This window comes from Neofelis nebulosa, chromosome 5 (genome assembly GCF_028018385.1).
Source record: "Neofelis nebulosa isolate mNeoNeb1 chromosome 5, mNeoNeb1.pri, whole genome shotgun sequence".
In the NCBI taxonomy this organism is placed as follows: Eukaryota; Metazoa; Chordata; class Mammalia; order Carnivora; family Felidae; genus Neofelis; species Neofelis nebulosa.
In genome coordinates, this window is record NC_080786.1 from 106,742,075 (window position 1) to 106,755,860 (window position 13,786).

The following is a 13,786-nucleotide window of genomic DNA, read 5'->3' on the forward strand; positions in this document are numbered from 1 at the left end:
AGAGAGAATCCCAAGTAGGCTCTGTCCTGCTAGCATGGAACCTGATGTGGGGCTCGAACCCATGAACTGTGAGTGAGATCATGACCTGAACTGAAGTCGGACGCTCAGCTGACTGAGCCATCCAGGCGCCCCTCAGGTCAGGTTTAATACCCAACTTACTTAAAAGCTAAATGTATTGGGGAGTTATAGAACCTGTCTAAACCTTAGTTTTCAGCTATTAAATGGGGACCATTTAATAATATTTACAACTACTAAGGATTAAATAAAATAATGTATGGATGACCCTAGCACATAGTATTGCTTCAATAAATAGTAATCTCTTTCTCTGATGTATACATAGCTGGCTTTATCTTACTTTGAAGGGAAAGAATTTCAGTGAAAGTTCATGCCTATGTAATTCCAAATGGTAGGCTGAATGGTGTGTTAATGGAGGGAGTGAAGAAATAGAAGAGTGTCCTCTTAAGTTTCTAGGACAGCCACATGGGATACCCACAGTAAGTATAATCCTACCACTGAAGATGGAGACACATTCTAGAACAAGACACTGCTGCAATCTAGGAGTGGCTAAGGTGGCCCGCCTGACATAATGGGAAGGCATGGACAATTTTGTTTTGCCGCATTCCCTCTCCAGGCACAATGATTTCCCCCCTCTTTAATAAAGACGACTACTTTCTACACATGAACAGCCTAGTTCATGAAGACAAGAAGACAGCTGTGAGAGAGATGTGAAGACATATTTCATTTTTATTATCTTTTAGGCATAGACGGGTATGTTAATCCATTTCCACATACAATTCCTGTAATCACAGATAGGAAGTGAAACTTGAACTGGCAAAACCTGTCTCCTGTTTCCAAAGAGTGAAATTGGAGAGATGCAACCTCAGAAGTTGAGGATTGTGCATTATTTTCCTTCCCAGTCTTGCTGTGCAGATGGCTGCTGTTACACAAATACACTCCGCTTTTTATCCCGGCATCGATTCAATTGTAATAATGCTGTCCCCTTTTCCCTGGCAAGCTTTCTGCAGTCCGTCCAGAACTCTGAGTTGCGAATGTTCTGCTCTCTAGGTTCTGACAGTTGTTTTTGCACTCAGTTTACTACAGCAAGTGGAAGCCAAGAAATAATTGTAGTATGACCCTCTCTATTGCAACATTGCTTCTTTCTGCAAATAGATCTTAGGAGTTAGACTTTGAATCTTTGATCTCCCACACTAAAAGAAAAAAAAAATTATATGGAAGTGATTTCATTTTAGTGTTCGTGGTTTATTGTGGAAAGCAGGTGTTTAAAAATTTTAGAATTTCTTTAACAAAATTCTAAAGAGAGAAGGAAAAAAAAAAGAAATCACAGTATTTACAGAGATAACAGAATGGCTTAGCCATGCAAAAAAAATAACTTTGGTTTTTCCCCTTTCACTTTGGTTTAAATATTGACCAAGATTCAATTTTTTTCCTGCCAAATAAAACTTCAATACATCAAAGTTTAGAGGCAAAATAACATATTTTCTTTTTCCCCGTAATATTTTATACAGCATTGAGTCTAATAGGATATTTTATGTATTTAATCCATACCAATGCACTACAGGAAGCTTTTATTAAACTGAGTCACTACTGCCCAGACAATAAACAGTTTATTAAATGTACAATAACATGTGTTTCTTAATGCAGAAGTGGTAAAATATTATTCCCAATCTTTTTCTGACTTTATCTTCTATTTGTTTTTCATTGCCATCATAATTTTTTATTCTGTCAGTCTAAGAAATAAACATCAGTTTTCCTTTTGCTCCTAAAGAATACAGTTTTTTACCTGGAAATCTGATGTTCACTTTTTTTTTTTTTCTGTAAAGTTACGTAAATCCTGGGACAAAAATGGCTGTGCAGCGTTCTCCCAGAGACCAAGCTTCTGCTTGAAAGAGCAAAGTTTAAAAGTCTAGTCACAAGTAGCTATTGGCCCTTATTCAGTCTACCTCAAAAAGTTTCCATTTATACTACCACCCTAAAAAGTTCCTCAAGCATAAAACATGTTTATAAAGTTACAAATTTGAATGTAACTAAAGATACATAGACATTTTATTATTACACTCTCATGTACTGCTTGATAAATTATGTACCAGTTAAAAACACTAAATTATCTCAAGGTGCATTCAGTATCTGTAGCGTAGTTAACAAAAACACACACGAAAAAAATATATATTCTATATTCTGTGGAAAATAACACAGCTTTGATAATGACCACTGTTAAAAATCTCCAATTCTGACTGATATCTTTTTTTAAAGGAAATAGATATAATTTTAAGGCAGTGGATAACCCAAAGGATTTAACACCAATTTTTAATTACAATGATTTACATCGTGATCTATGAAAATGGGAATGTTATCCATGATTTTTCCAAACTGTCTCTCATTTTTCTTTTGACAGAAAATAATATATTAGCAGTTGTCTCCGAAGGTAAGTGCTGCCCAAATTCTGTGTTATGTCCTGTTTCAAATAGGCGAAACTGTCAGTTTGGGAGTACCATTATTATGTATGTGCGTCCGTATGCATGTGTGATTTACTTCGGAAAGTCAGCTGGTGGTGCATGATCAGAATGAGCTCATCGGCTGCTCATCAGTCTGACTCTCTGCCTCCATCTCCCTTGTGATAGAAAAAATCACAGTTTTTGAATAGAGCAATGTGTGTGTCCCCAGCCTTCACAAGCTGCCACCTTTGGGATTTCGGTGCTTGTGAGAAAATTTGGGGGCATTACTGATAGCAATCAGAATCAGAAGTGTGCCTGCTCCGATTATCCATATAAACAATTGAAATAAAAACATTACATTATACATCAGATTAACAGCAACTCCCAGAACAAAGCTTACAGTGTATAAAAATAGCTACGTAAAAAATTTACATAAAAGGCAAACCAAAAAGAAATCCTCAGTGCAGACATTTACAGAAAAAAAACAAAAAACAAAAAACCAAACACAACATATGACCTATTATCATGGCTGCCAAAACTTGTTTTTGTTTGTAATTTCACTTCATTGTTTTTACTTGAGATAATTCTCTAAAATCCTGTGACAGCTTGGTAGAATGAACTGCTTAATACTTGAACCATGAATTGCTGTCAATGTCTTTGTATATGTATTAAATACAATCCACGTTCATGCTTCAATTGGTCTATATAGTTTTTTTTTTCTCTGAAATGATGAAAAAAAACACAATTTAGTAAGTTACCATAGCAATCATTTTTCACCATCAACAGATGCTTTGTACTAAAAGTGATAGGAATTACTTTATAGGAGCCTTTCATAAAACTCCATTGTCCCTGAGCCCATTTGTGATCCCAGGCACTGTTGCAGCCCCTTCTACAAATACTTTTTTCGAATTGTTGAAGAGTACTTATTTTTATGAAAATTGCTTAATTCATATGACGATTAGAAGGTTTTTTTCAGGAAAATATTGCATTCTGCAGGTTTTGTCTTTAAGCTTAAGCTTTATTTGAGACTTTATCAAATTTTGAAGATAACCAGAAGGTAAATTCTATGTTTACAAAGGATTGAGGAATGCACCTAGAGAAGCAGAAAAAAAGTCCGACGGGAATGCTCATACTTGGCCTCCAATGGACAGCAGGACCCAGCTCTTACTTCTTTCACATGAGCAGTTTGAGATCTGTTTTCAGATTCTAAAAATGTGTTATCCCAATTATTCGATCTTTCTTTCCTGTGTGTATCCTTCCAATTGTAATTATTTCCCATGCTTGCTACCTGGGGTGACCTACTCAGATTGTGACTTGTGCTTTATTTATAATGAACCAAAGCTTTACTGTGGTTGTTGGGGACTGTTACATCACATGAGTAAACTACAGCAACAGTTATTCTCAAGGACACACAAAATAATTTGTCCAAATGGCTTCTGTGTTTGGCTGGCTGAAGAGATCATAAATAAAAATGAAAAGCTCAAATTCCAAGTGGCAATACCATGGAAAAGACTTTTTTTGAGATTGTCTTAAAAAAATCATACTCATATAGCTATTATACATAAATATATGCAATATATGTAACACTGATATATACATTATACACACATACACATATATGTGCATATGTAGATACACATATACATATACACACACATATATATAATACACATACTATCTGCAAAAGTTTTGTGTGTCTACACAAATTTTTTCATTAAAATAGTTTGGGGAATGGCTGCATAAATACACGACACTTGTAAGTATATTAAATCCTTAGATTAAAATTTTTATATTCAAAAGTTCTTCTCATAATTGCTTTTTAAGATAAATTTGAAGTATTAGAACCAGCTCTCATCCAACCAAAGTATCAATTTAGAAAATTCAACTTCTTTGCACTCAGCAAAAATTTTGGCATTAGAAGACAAAATGCTAATTGAATGTTACAATCTCAACACTGATTTTAATTAGTCACAGAATAATGATTATTTTTTAGAAGATGGGTAGACTGTTGAGATTCCGTTCTTCTGAGAACACCTTTCTGAGTTACCAAAGTTTCCTTTGGCAAAAACTCTCTTCCTGTTTGGAAAGTCGCAATTACGAAGCATCTCAACGTCAAGGCTTACTTTCCCTTTCGTCTCCTAGGTGTTTTGTACTTTCATTGGGAATTATTTCTATAAACCTCAAACAGCCTACCCACCTGGACAACACTTTAGAACAGTTTCTCTCTTAGGCTTCTGTTTTGTGATTGTTTTCTTCTAACTTTTTGTTTTCCTCCAGATTACCAAGGTCCTTGTTTACATGTTTTGAGGCAGTCCTGTAAGAAAATTAAATAAATATCATCACATTGACACATGTGTATTTAACTTTTTAATTTTTTTTTTAATTTTAGGGTTCACATGAATGTATCTTTGAAAAGCAAATGTTTTACATCAAATATAGACAAACTACTGGGGTGAACAAATCCACATCTGTGAACCTGGACTGGTAACAAAATACGTTCCAATGAGATTACCTTGGGTAACGGGGTTGCATTAAATATATGGTAGGAGAAAAACCAACTAATTATTGTGAACATAGACTATACATACTTAGTTGCATCATGTTTTGGGCTGTTTTTTTTTTTCCTCTCCACTTTCTGGGAAGGAATTATTATCAACTCAATAATCAAAAATTTCCTTTTGGGCAAATACTTTCTGCAAATTTTCTCTGAGGGTGTTTCATTAGTGCCTTTCTCTTTTGTCATTCCGTATTATGCATCCAGATTGAACTAATGTCCTGTATCTTTGTTTATGAATTCTGTTTTATCAAATAAATCACAAGCAAGATTAGAAAGAGACCCAAGTTTATGACAGGAGTCTGGCAGCAGAAGCCAAAGTAGCTTTAACATGGTGGTTCTCAAACTGTGGTCCTAGACCAGCAGTATCAGCACCCCCTGGGAACTTGACAGAAGCGCAAACAGAACAACAGAAACAGAAACTCTGGGGAGAGGGCCAGCAATCCCTGATAAACAAGGCTCCCTGGTGGCTCAGCTTCTGCCAAAGTTTGAGAGTTGCTGCCATGGTTACACATGACTGGGTTCTATCCTTTAAGAGCTGAAATCAGGTTTTCTTAAGCACACAGATAAATTCCTTGGTTTTAGGATGACCCAGGAGAAACCATAACTGTATTTCAAAAAGTATACCACTCCCTCCCTCCCTCTCTCCCTCCCTCCCTCCCTTCCTTCCTTCCTCCCTCCTTCCCCTCCCTCCCTCCTGTTTTCCTTCCCTCCCTCCTGTTTTCCTTCCTTCCCTCTGTCCCTCCCTCCTTCCCTCCCTCCCCCTTCCTTCCTTTCTCTCCTTCCTTAACTCTCTCCCTCCCTGTTATAAGCTCATCAGCAGAACCACAGTGATATGGTAGTTTAAATTATTATTGCCATATAATTCTTAATAATATTTCTATTTTTAAGAAAAAATATATATCCAGATGTGCCAAGGAAACTGGGGAGAAAACTCCATTTTTCCCTTAAAAGTATTTCCATTATTGAAATGGATTCATTTACTAAAAATCACAACTTTACTAGAAAGAGGTATGTAATGGTATATGATATATGTCCAAGTGAGATAAAGACATATGGCTCATTTAAACTGGGGACACTCATTATATTTAGCATGAGTTTAATTTAATTTTTGACTTAAAAATTCTTAGTTTAGCTGAAACTACAGCCTTCTAAGTCCATTCATAAGGCAGGAGAGCAGGCTCAAACTCTGCCAACATGAGAAGTGCTAAAATATGTAATAGCATTTTACAACAGACATTTCAAATGTAATTAAGACATGCTGTCAGTTGGAGTCTATGTCTTGACCTATATCATATTATCACATAAATATTTCCTACCTTGCAGTAAAATGGTACATTATGGTGAATGACAACACCCTTATCCTATATATTTTCCAGGAAAATGAAGAATGATGCAAATGGCCTTGCTCTTTTTCTCATATTTTTCTCATATAAAATATATAAACACAGTATATCTTTTTTATATAACATATAGACATATAGACATATGCTGTCTACATTATATCTATATATCTATATATCTATATCTATATCTATCTAAAATCAAGTAGAAACTAAAGGAAATTTGACCCTTATAGTGGATGAGCTCTATTTTTACATAACTTTTCCTCTGAGGTCACTTCCCAGCTGGAGAGGCATAAGCTAACTAAAACTCTGAAAGTAAAGGAGAAAAAAAAATCTCAGAAAGAAGAGAGCCACAGAGTGGTGAGAACCCCAAATATTTGTGTAAATCACAATAAACCCTTTGGATGTTATTTCTTCCCTTGGAGACGAGAAATTTCACTTAGCCAAGTAGAAAGCAACAACTGGAAAGCTTAAAAATGTGCTACAGGGGTGCCTGGGTGGCTCAGTGTGTTAAGTATCCAACTTCAGCTCAGGTCATGAGTTCAAGCTCACATCAGGTTCTGTGCTGACAGCTCAGAGCCTGAAGCCTGCTTTGGATTCTGTGTCTCCCTCTCTCTCTCTGTCCCTCCCCTGCCTATACTCTGTCTCTCTCTCTCTCTCTCTCTCAAAAATGAAAAAATATTAAAAAAAAAAGTGACATAGATTTTAGCTACTACCCTACATAGAGAAACATATGTTTGGAGTTGAATCTCACCAAGCCAAAAGTCCTTGGCAAACATATCAATCTTTCCACTGAAATCCCAGAAAAGCCAAGACTCTGTGATGAGTCTTGGTATTCAACCTAAGATATGTGTGTCATATAAAATGTAAATGTAACTTTCACAAAATCAAGGAAATCAGCCAGAAGTTGAACTGCCTGCCAAGAAAAACAATCCATATCCTTTAGGAGAATATAATGGAACATGGAATCTCTATAACATATCACCCCCAAAAGACCAATATATAATAAAAAAAAGTTACCATACATATGAAGAATAGAAAAATGTTAACATAAAGTCCAGAGAGTATCCTTGGATGACACAGAATTTGGAAATACAAAGGAAGAACTTTAAATCAGTTACTATATTACATGTTAAATGACATAAAGAAAAAAGTGGTGACAATGAGAGAATAGGCAAATTTCAGTGCAAAAAAAACGTAAACAAAAATGATTCCCACTGCAAATGAATAATTCACTGAATTATCATATCAACAGATTGGAGGTAGCAGAGGAAAGCCTCAGTGAACCCACAGGACAAAACAACATAAATTATAAATTTTTAAAAACAGAAAGATAATAGGAAAAAAAAGATCCTCAGTGACTTGTGGGACAATATTGAGTAGTCTAACATATGTGTAATTGGAGTCCCAGTAGAAAAAGTAAAAGCAAAGGGGGTAGAAAATATATTTAAAGAAACAATGAAAAATACTCCCAGATTTGTTCATGTTCATTAACTTGGAGATCCAATGTGCTCAGCAATCCCCAAGCAGGAATTATACAAAGAAAAACACACCTATGTATGTCATAATCACACCAACCAAAAGCAAATATAAAGAGAACTTGAAAGTAGCCACAGAAAATTTGGGCAGAGGAGCAATGACATGAATAACTGCTAATGTCTCAGGAAAAAAATGCATATAGGAGATAACTAAACATCTTTAAAATGCTGAAAGAAAAATATCTCAACCCAGAATTTTATATCCAGTAAAAAGATTTTTTAAGCAAAGGTAATAAAGACATATAAAATTGGATGAAAGAAAACTGGAATAAATTATCGCTAGCAGACCTGTGCTGAGAAGTATCAAAGAAAGTTCTTTGGTTGAAGGGAAATGACACTACATGGAAACTCAGATGGACAAGAAAGAATGAATTCAGATTATATGTGTGTGGTAAAATATAAATACTATTCAAAACAATTTTTATAAAGACAATCATTTAATACGATACATACTGCATTATGTAAGACCCTTGAAACATAATTTCATTTAACTTCCTTCATCCTTTTTGCTATTGCTGACATATTCATTACAACTCATTTATTAACAACCTCACACTATAATTACATGAAGGAGGTTATCTAAAATTATAATGTTTCAAGAGTTTTAGATTATTACATGAGTAGATGGTTACAATTAAGAGTTCTTATTGTAATCCCTACAACAACCACAATAAAAGAATAGAAAGAGGTATAGTTAAAAGGCCATTAGAGAAATTAAAATATAATACTAACACTTATCTGAGTAAGTCAAAAGAAGGCAGGAAAAGAAAAACAGAGTACAACTAGAAAACAAATAGTGAGATGGTGATCTTAAATGTAATTATATCAATACTTAAGTCAAGTGTAGCTTGGCTAAATCCTCCAATTAAAAGGGAGACTGTCACTCCCTCCCTCTGCCTCTCCCCCAACTCATGCTCTGTCTGTCTGTCTGTGTCTCTCTCTCTGCCAAAAATAAATAAACTTTAAAAAAAAATAAATAAAAGGGAGACTGTCAGACTGTCATAAGCAAGTAAGCAAATGCGATATTCCAGGCGTTAAAATTTTTTCTGGATGGTCCAGATTGTAACTATTTCAGGCTAGGAGGCCATATGGTTTTTGTTCCAACTCTTCCACACTGGCGTGATAGTGTGAAACAACACAAAGCACATGCGAAGAAATGGGCATGACTGTGCTACCAAAAACCTTTCTTTACAAAATCAGACAGCAGCCTGAGAGTCATAGTCTTATCACCTCTACCATACATGAGGTGCACTTTAACTATACAGAGATCGCAAACTGAGAATAAAAGGAGAGAAAAAGATATACCTGTGAACAGGAAGCGTATGAAAGCACTATAGCTGTATTCATATGGGGCAATGTAAAGTTCAACACGAGGAACATTACAGCACCAATGAGAGACATTTCATAGTTACAACAGTTTCAATACACAAGGAAGTCATGACAATTGAATGTGTATGTAATTAATGAAAACATAAAGCAAAACCTGACAGAATTAAAGGGAGAAATCAACAGACAAATACACAACCTTATTTAGAGAATCTAATACTCCTGTCTCAGTAGCTGATAGGATTAATGCACCAAAATTCCGTATGCACAATCATGATGAAGTTGCTAGCACTGAGCTAGCTCTAGTACTGGAAGTACTGGCTTGTAACCCTCTTACATGTGAAGTGATGTTATATAATTTGAAAAAAAAATCTGTAAGGATAAGAAGATTTTTTTTTTTTTTTAAATTTTTTTTCAACGTTTTTTATTTATTTTTGGGACAGAGAGAGACAGAGCATGAACGGGGGAGGGGCAGAGAGATAGGGAGACACAGAATCGGAAACAGGCTCCAGGCTCCGAGCCATCAGCCCAGAGCCTGACGCGGGGCTCGAACTCACGGACCGCGAGATCGTGACCTGGCTGAAGTCGGACGCTTAACCGACTGCGCCACCCAGGCGCCCCAAGGATAAGAAGATTTAAACAAACTGTTATCTATCTTAATCTGACATACAGCTATAGAACACCGTACCCATCAACCACCAAAGTGTTTTCTTCAAATGCTCATCTAGCACTCTCCAGGTAATGCTGCATGGCTGCATGGAAGGCCGAAAGAATAACTTTCAATGCATTTCAAAAGATTAAAAGCTTACAGAGCAGGCTGTCTTAACAAAACAGAAGTCAAGGAGAAATGCGTGGAATTTAACACAGTTTGAGCTACCTGGCTCCAAAGAAGAAACCACAGAGGAAATTGAAACACATTTTTAACTGAATGAATATGAAAACAAAACATACTGAAATTTGTGGAATGCAGCTAACTCAGTGCTGTGAGTGAAATTCATAGTTTAAATGCTTGTGTTATGAAAGAAGAAAGGCTAACAGCAGTGATCTAAATTTTTAATTCATTTATGAAATTAAAAAAAGAAGAGAAAGTTGAATAATTTTCTAAATAAAGTAGAAGAAAAGAGAATAGTAATCCTAAGAGCAAAAAGAATTAAAATTGAAAATAAGCAATAGAAATAAAAATAAAACAAATAGGGGCGCCTGGGTGGCGCAGTCGGTTAAGCGTCCGACTTCAGCCAGGTCACGATCTCGCGGTCTGTGAGTTCAAGCCCCGCGTCAGGCTCTGGGCTGATGGCTCAGAGCCTGGAGCCTGTTTCCGATTCTGTGTCTCCCTCTCTCTCTGGCCCTCCCCCGTTCATGCTCTGTCTCTCTCTGTCCCAAAAATAAAAATAAAAAACGTTGAAAAAAAAAATTAAAAAAAAAAAATAAATAAAAATAAATAAATAAATAAAACAAATAAGAAAGTTATTTGAAATTATTAGAAAATTGATTAATTCTCTAAAAATACTGAGCATGATAAAGGAATAAAATACAAATTAACAATATTAGAAAGTAAAGTGTTATCACTGCAGAATCAGAATTCTATGGGTAACTTTTTGCAAAAGTGTCAACAATGTAAATGAAATGGACATTTTTCTTGAAAAGCTTACCAATTATTCAAGAGGAAGCAACCTTATGTCTATTAAAGAAACTGAAATCATAATTTTTGTTTTAAAACAAATTCTCATAAAGAAAACTCCAGGCCCAGGTGGTTTTATCTCTGAACTATATCAAATATTTAAGGAAATAACAACATATTTCAGTAAAAGAAGAGGATGGGACCCTTTCCAACTCATTCTAGTAAGCTCACATTACCCTAGTACAAAAATTTAGCAGAGACATTATAAGAAAAGAAAATCACAGATCACTATTCCTCATGAATGTAAACAAAACAATTCTTAATAAAATGTTGATAAACAGTATCCATCAATATATAAAAAAATATGATATAATACAGTAGGATTTATTCCAGGAATGCAAGACTAGCTTAATATTCAATAATCAATCAATATAATTTACCATTTTATCAGAATAAAGAATATAGGAAAACAATATGATTTTTTATAGAAATAATGTAAATGCAGATGTAATGTAGATGTCAAAAGAGCATTTGAGAAAATTCAATGATAATCTGTGATAGAAAATTATCACGAATATCACTCTCAGTAATCTAGGAATATTTAAAAAATTTCTTTAGCCTCTTAAAGGGCATTGTGTAGTAAGGAATTTGGCCTTGCCCAAAGAAAAGTCTGGGCTTTGTCGTTAGTTCTTGGGAGATAATCTCTAAATAGTTAGGATATCCTAAGTGCTAGGAGTGGCTTTCTTTTTCCTGGTGCATCTCCAATTGCATCGAATAGTTTATGCTGAGAGGTTGTCTCAGCATATGGCCATCAACATCCAATGGTCTTAGGGTGCGGGCTGGCCATCCTGTAAGAACAGCTATATGATTTAGGGCTTTCGGCTATGTGGTATCAGCCTGATTTCTGAGGAAGGGAGAGGCTGGAGATTGAGGTAAACCATATGGACACGTAGTCAATCAATAATGCCTGTGTAGCAAAGCCCTAATAAAAACTCTGGACAGTAAAGCTCAAGCGAGCTTCTCAGATTGGCAATAGCCCATGCTTTTGCCACACATCAGTGGCAGTAGAGTAACATGTCTGAAGACAAAGGAAACTTCACATTTGGAACTCTCCCAGACTCTGTGCTATTTCTTTTCCTTGGCCAATTTCAACATATCTATTACTTGTAATGAACATAAACGAGAGTATATTAGGTTCCAGTAAAACTCTGTATTTCTAGCAATTGATCAAACCTGAATGTGGTTTTGGGAAACCCTCAACTTGAACTAGTATCAGAAGCAAGGGTGTTCTTATGTGGACTCTTCCTTCTAAACTCAGTATTTGCACACTAACTCCTTGCATTGGGGGTCAGAAGTCTGGGAAGATTTGGCAGTTGGGAGAATCGTACCTTAGCCCCACAGTCTGGCTAACTCTGGGTAGGCATATATGAAAAACAAAGAGCAAATATCATACATAATGGCAAATATTGAACAATTCCCTCCCTAAAATTGGGAACATGTAAAGATTTCAACAGTTCTATTCAACATTGTATTGGAGATCTCTATGAGTGCAACAGAGCAAGAAAAAGAAATAGAAAAAGCATACAGAGGGGAAGGGAGGAAGTAAAATTATCTCTATTTCCAGGTGAAATGATTGTTTACATAGAAATCTTAAGGAATCCACAAGACAACGAATAGAATTAACAAGTGAATGTAGGAAGGTGGCTGTATACATTTCAACAACAAGAAAATAATCATATTTTTATATAAAAATGGAAAATAAAATTGCAAAATAATTGCATTTATAATAGCTGCAAGAGACATAAAACATAAGAATAAATTTTATAAGACATGTCCATGTCTACATTAAAAGTTATGAAATATTGCTAAGCGGGGTGCTGGGGTGGCTCAGTCAGTTGAGCATCCGACTTTGGCCCCATCATGATCTCATAGTTCGTGGGTTCCAGTCCCACATTGGGCTTTGTGCAGACAGCTTGGAGCCTGCTTCAGATTTTCAGTCTCCCCCTCTCTCTGGCCCTCCCTGCTCACTATCTCTCTCTCTCAAAAAATAACATTAAAATTAAAAAAAATATATTGCTAAGAAAAAATGGAAAGTAAATGGAGAGAAAAATGATATTCACATATTGGAAGGCTAAGAGATGTCAAATTTGAGATTCAAATCTACCCAAATTTATCTATAAATTCAAAGCAACCATAATCCCACAAAGCTCTTAAATTTTTTTGGTAGAAATTAACAAGTTGCTAAAATCTATATGAAAATGGAAAGAAATAAGATTGTTAAACAAGCAGAACATCAAAGTTGAAAGACTTACATTTTATTATCATTATTTTTATTACCACTATTACTACTACAAAAGTTCTAAGGCCAGAAGAAAATCTTTTTAACATATGATGCTGGAATGAGTTGACAAATATAACAAAAGCAAAACCAACCAAACAAATAAGCCACCTTTGTCTTGTATCACACACAAAATCTTAGATATATCATATTCTTAAATGTATAAAGTTTCTAGAAAAAGACATAGAAAAATATTTCTGCTATTTAGGGATAAGCAAACATTTTGTACCATGGGCACAGAAAGCAGTAAGCACAGTAGGAAAAAAAACTCATAAGTTGCTCTTCATTAAAATTAAAAACTTCCACTCATTAAAAGACAGCATGAAAAAAAGAAAAGAAGTCACAGACTAGAACAAAAGTCACAATATATCTATAACAAAGGACTTTTATACAGAACATGTAAAGAACTCTTACAGATCAATCACACACACACACACACACCCACCCACCCACCCAAATACCGGTAAAATCACAAGTAAAAGACCTGAATAGTAACTGTACAAAAGATAATGACCAATAAGTACACGGAGCTTAAAATCATTAGGTCTCAGGGAAATGCAAGTTAAAACCAAAATTAGATATAATTTCACACTTCCTGGAATGGCTAAAATCA

At 35.2% G+C, this 13,786-nt stretch overlaps 1 protein-coding gene across 3 annotated transcripts in view; it reads right to left on the minus strand.

Moving 5' to 3' along the window:
* Positions 1-726: 726 nt before the first annotated feature.
* Positions 727-13,786, minus strand: part of ALCAM (activated leukocyte cell adhesion molecule) — a 215,823-nt gene continuing 202,763 nt past the window's right edge. For all 3 annotated transcript variants that reach the window (XM_058731527.1, XM_058731528.1, XM_058731526.1), the window contains 2 exons: positions 4,651-4,767; positions 727-3,174 (listed from right to left, as the gene is read on the minus strand). In XM_058731527.1, the coding sequence (XP_058587510.1) occupies positions 4,680-4,767 (88 nt within the window). In that variant the 3' untranslated portion in view covers positions 727-3,174; positions 4,651-4,679. The remainder of the gene's footprint in view (positions 3,175-4,650; positions 4,768-13,786) is intronic.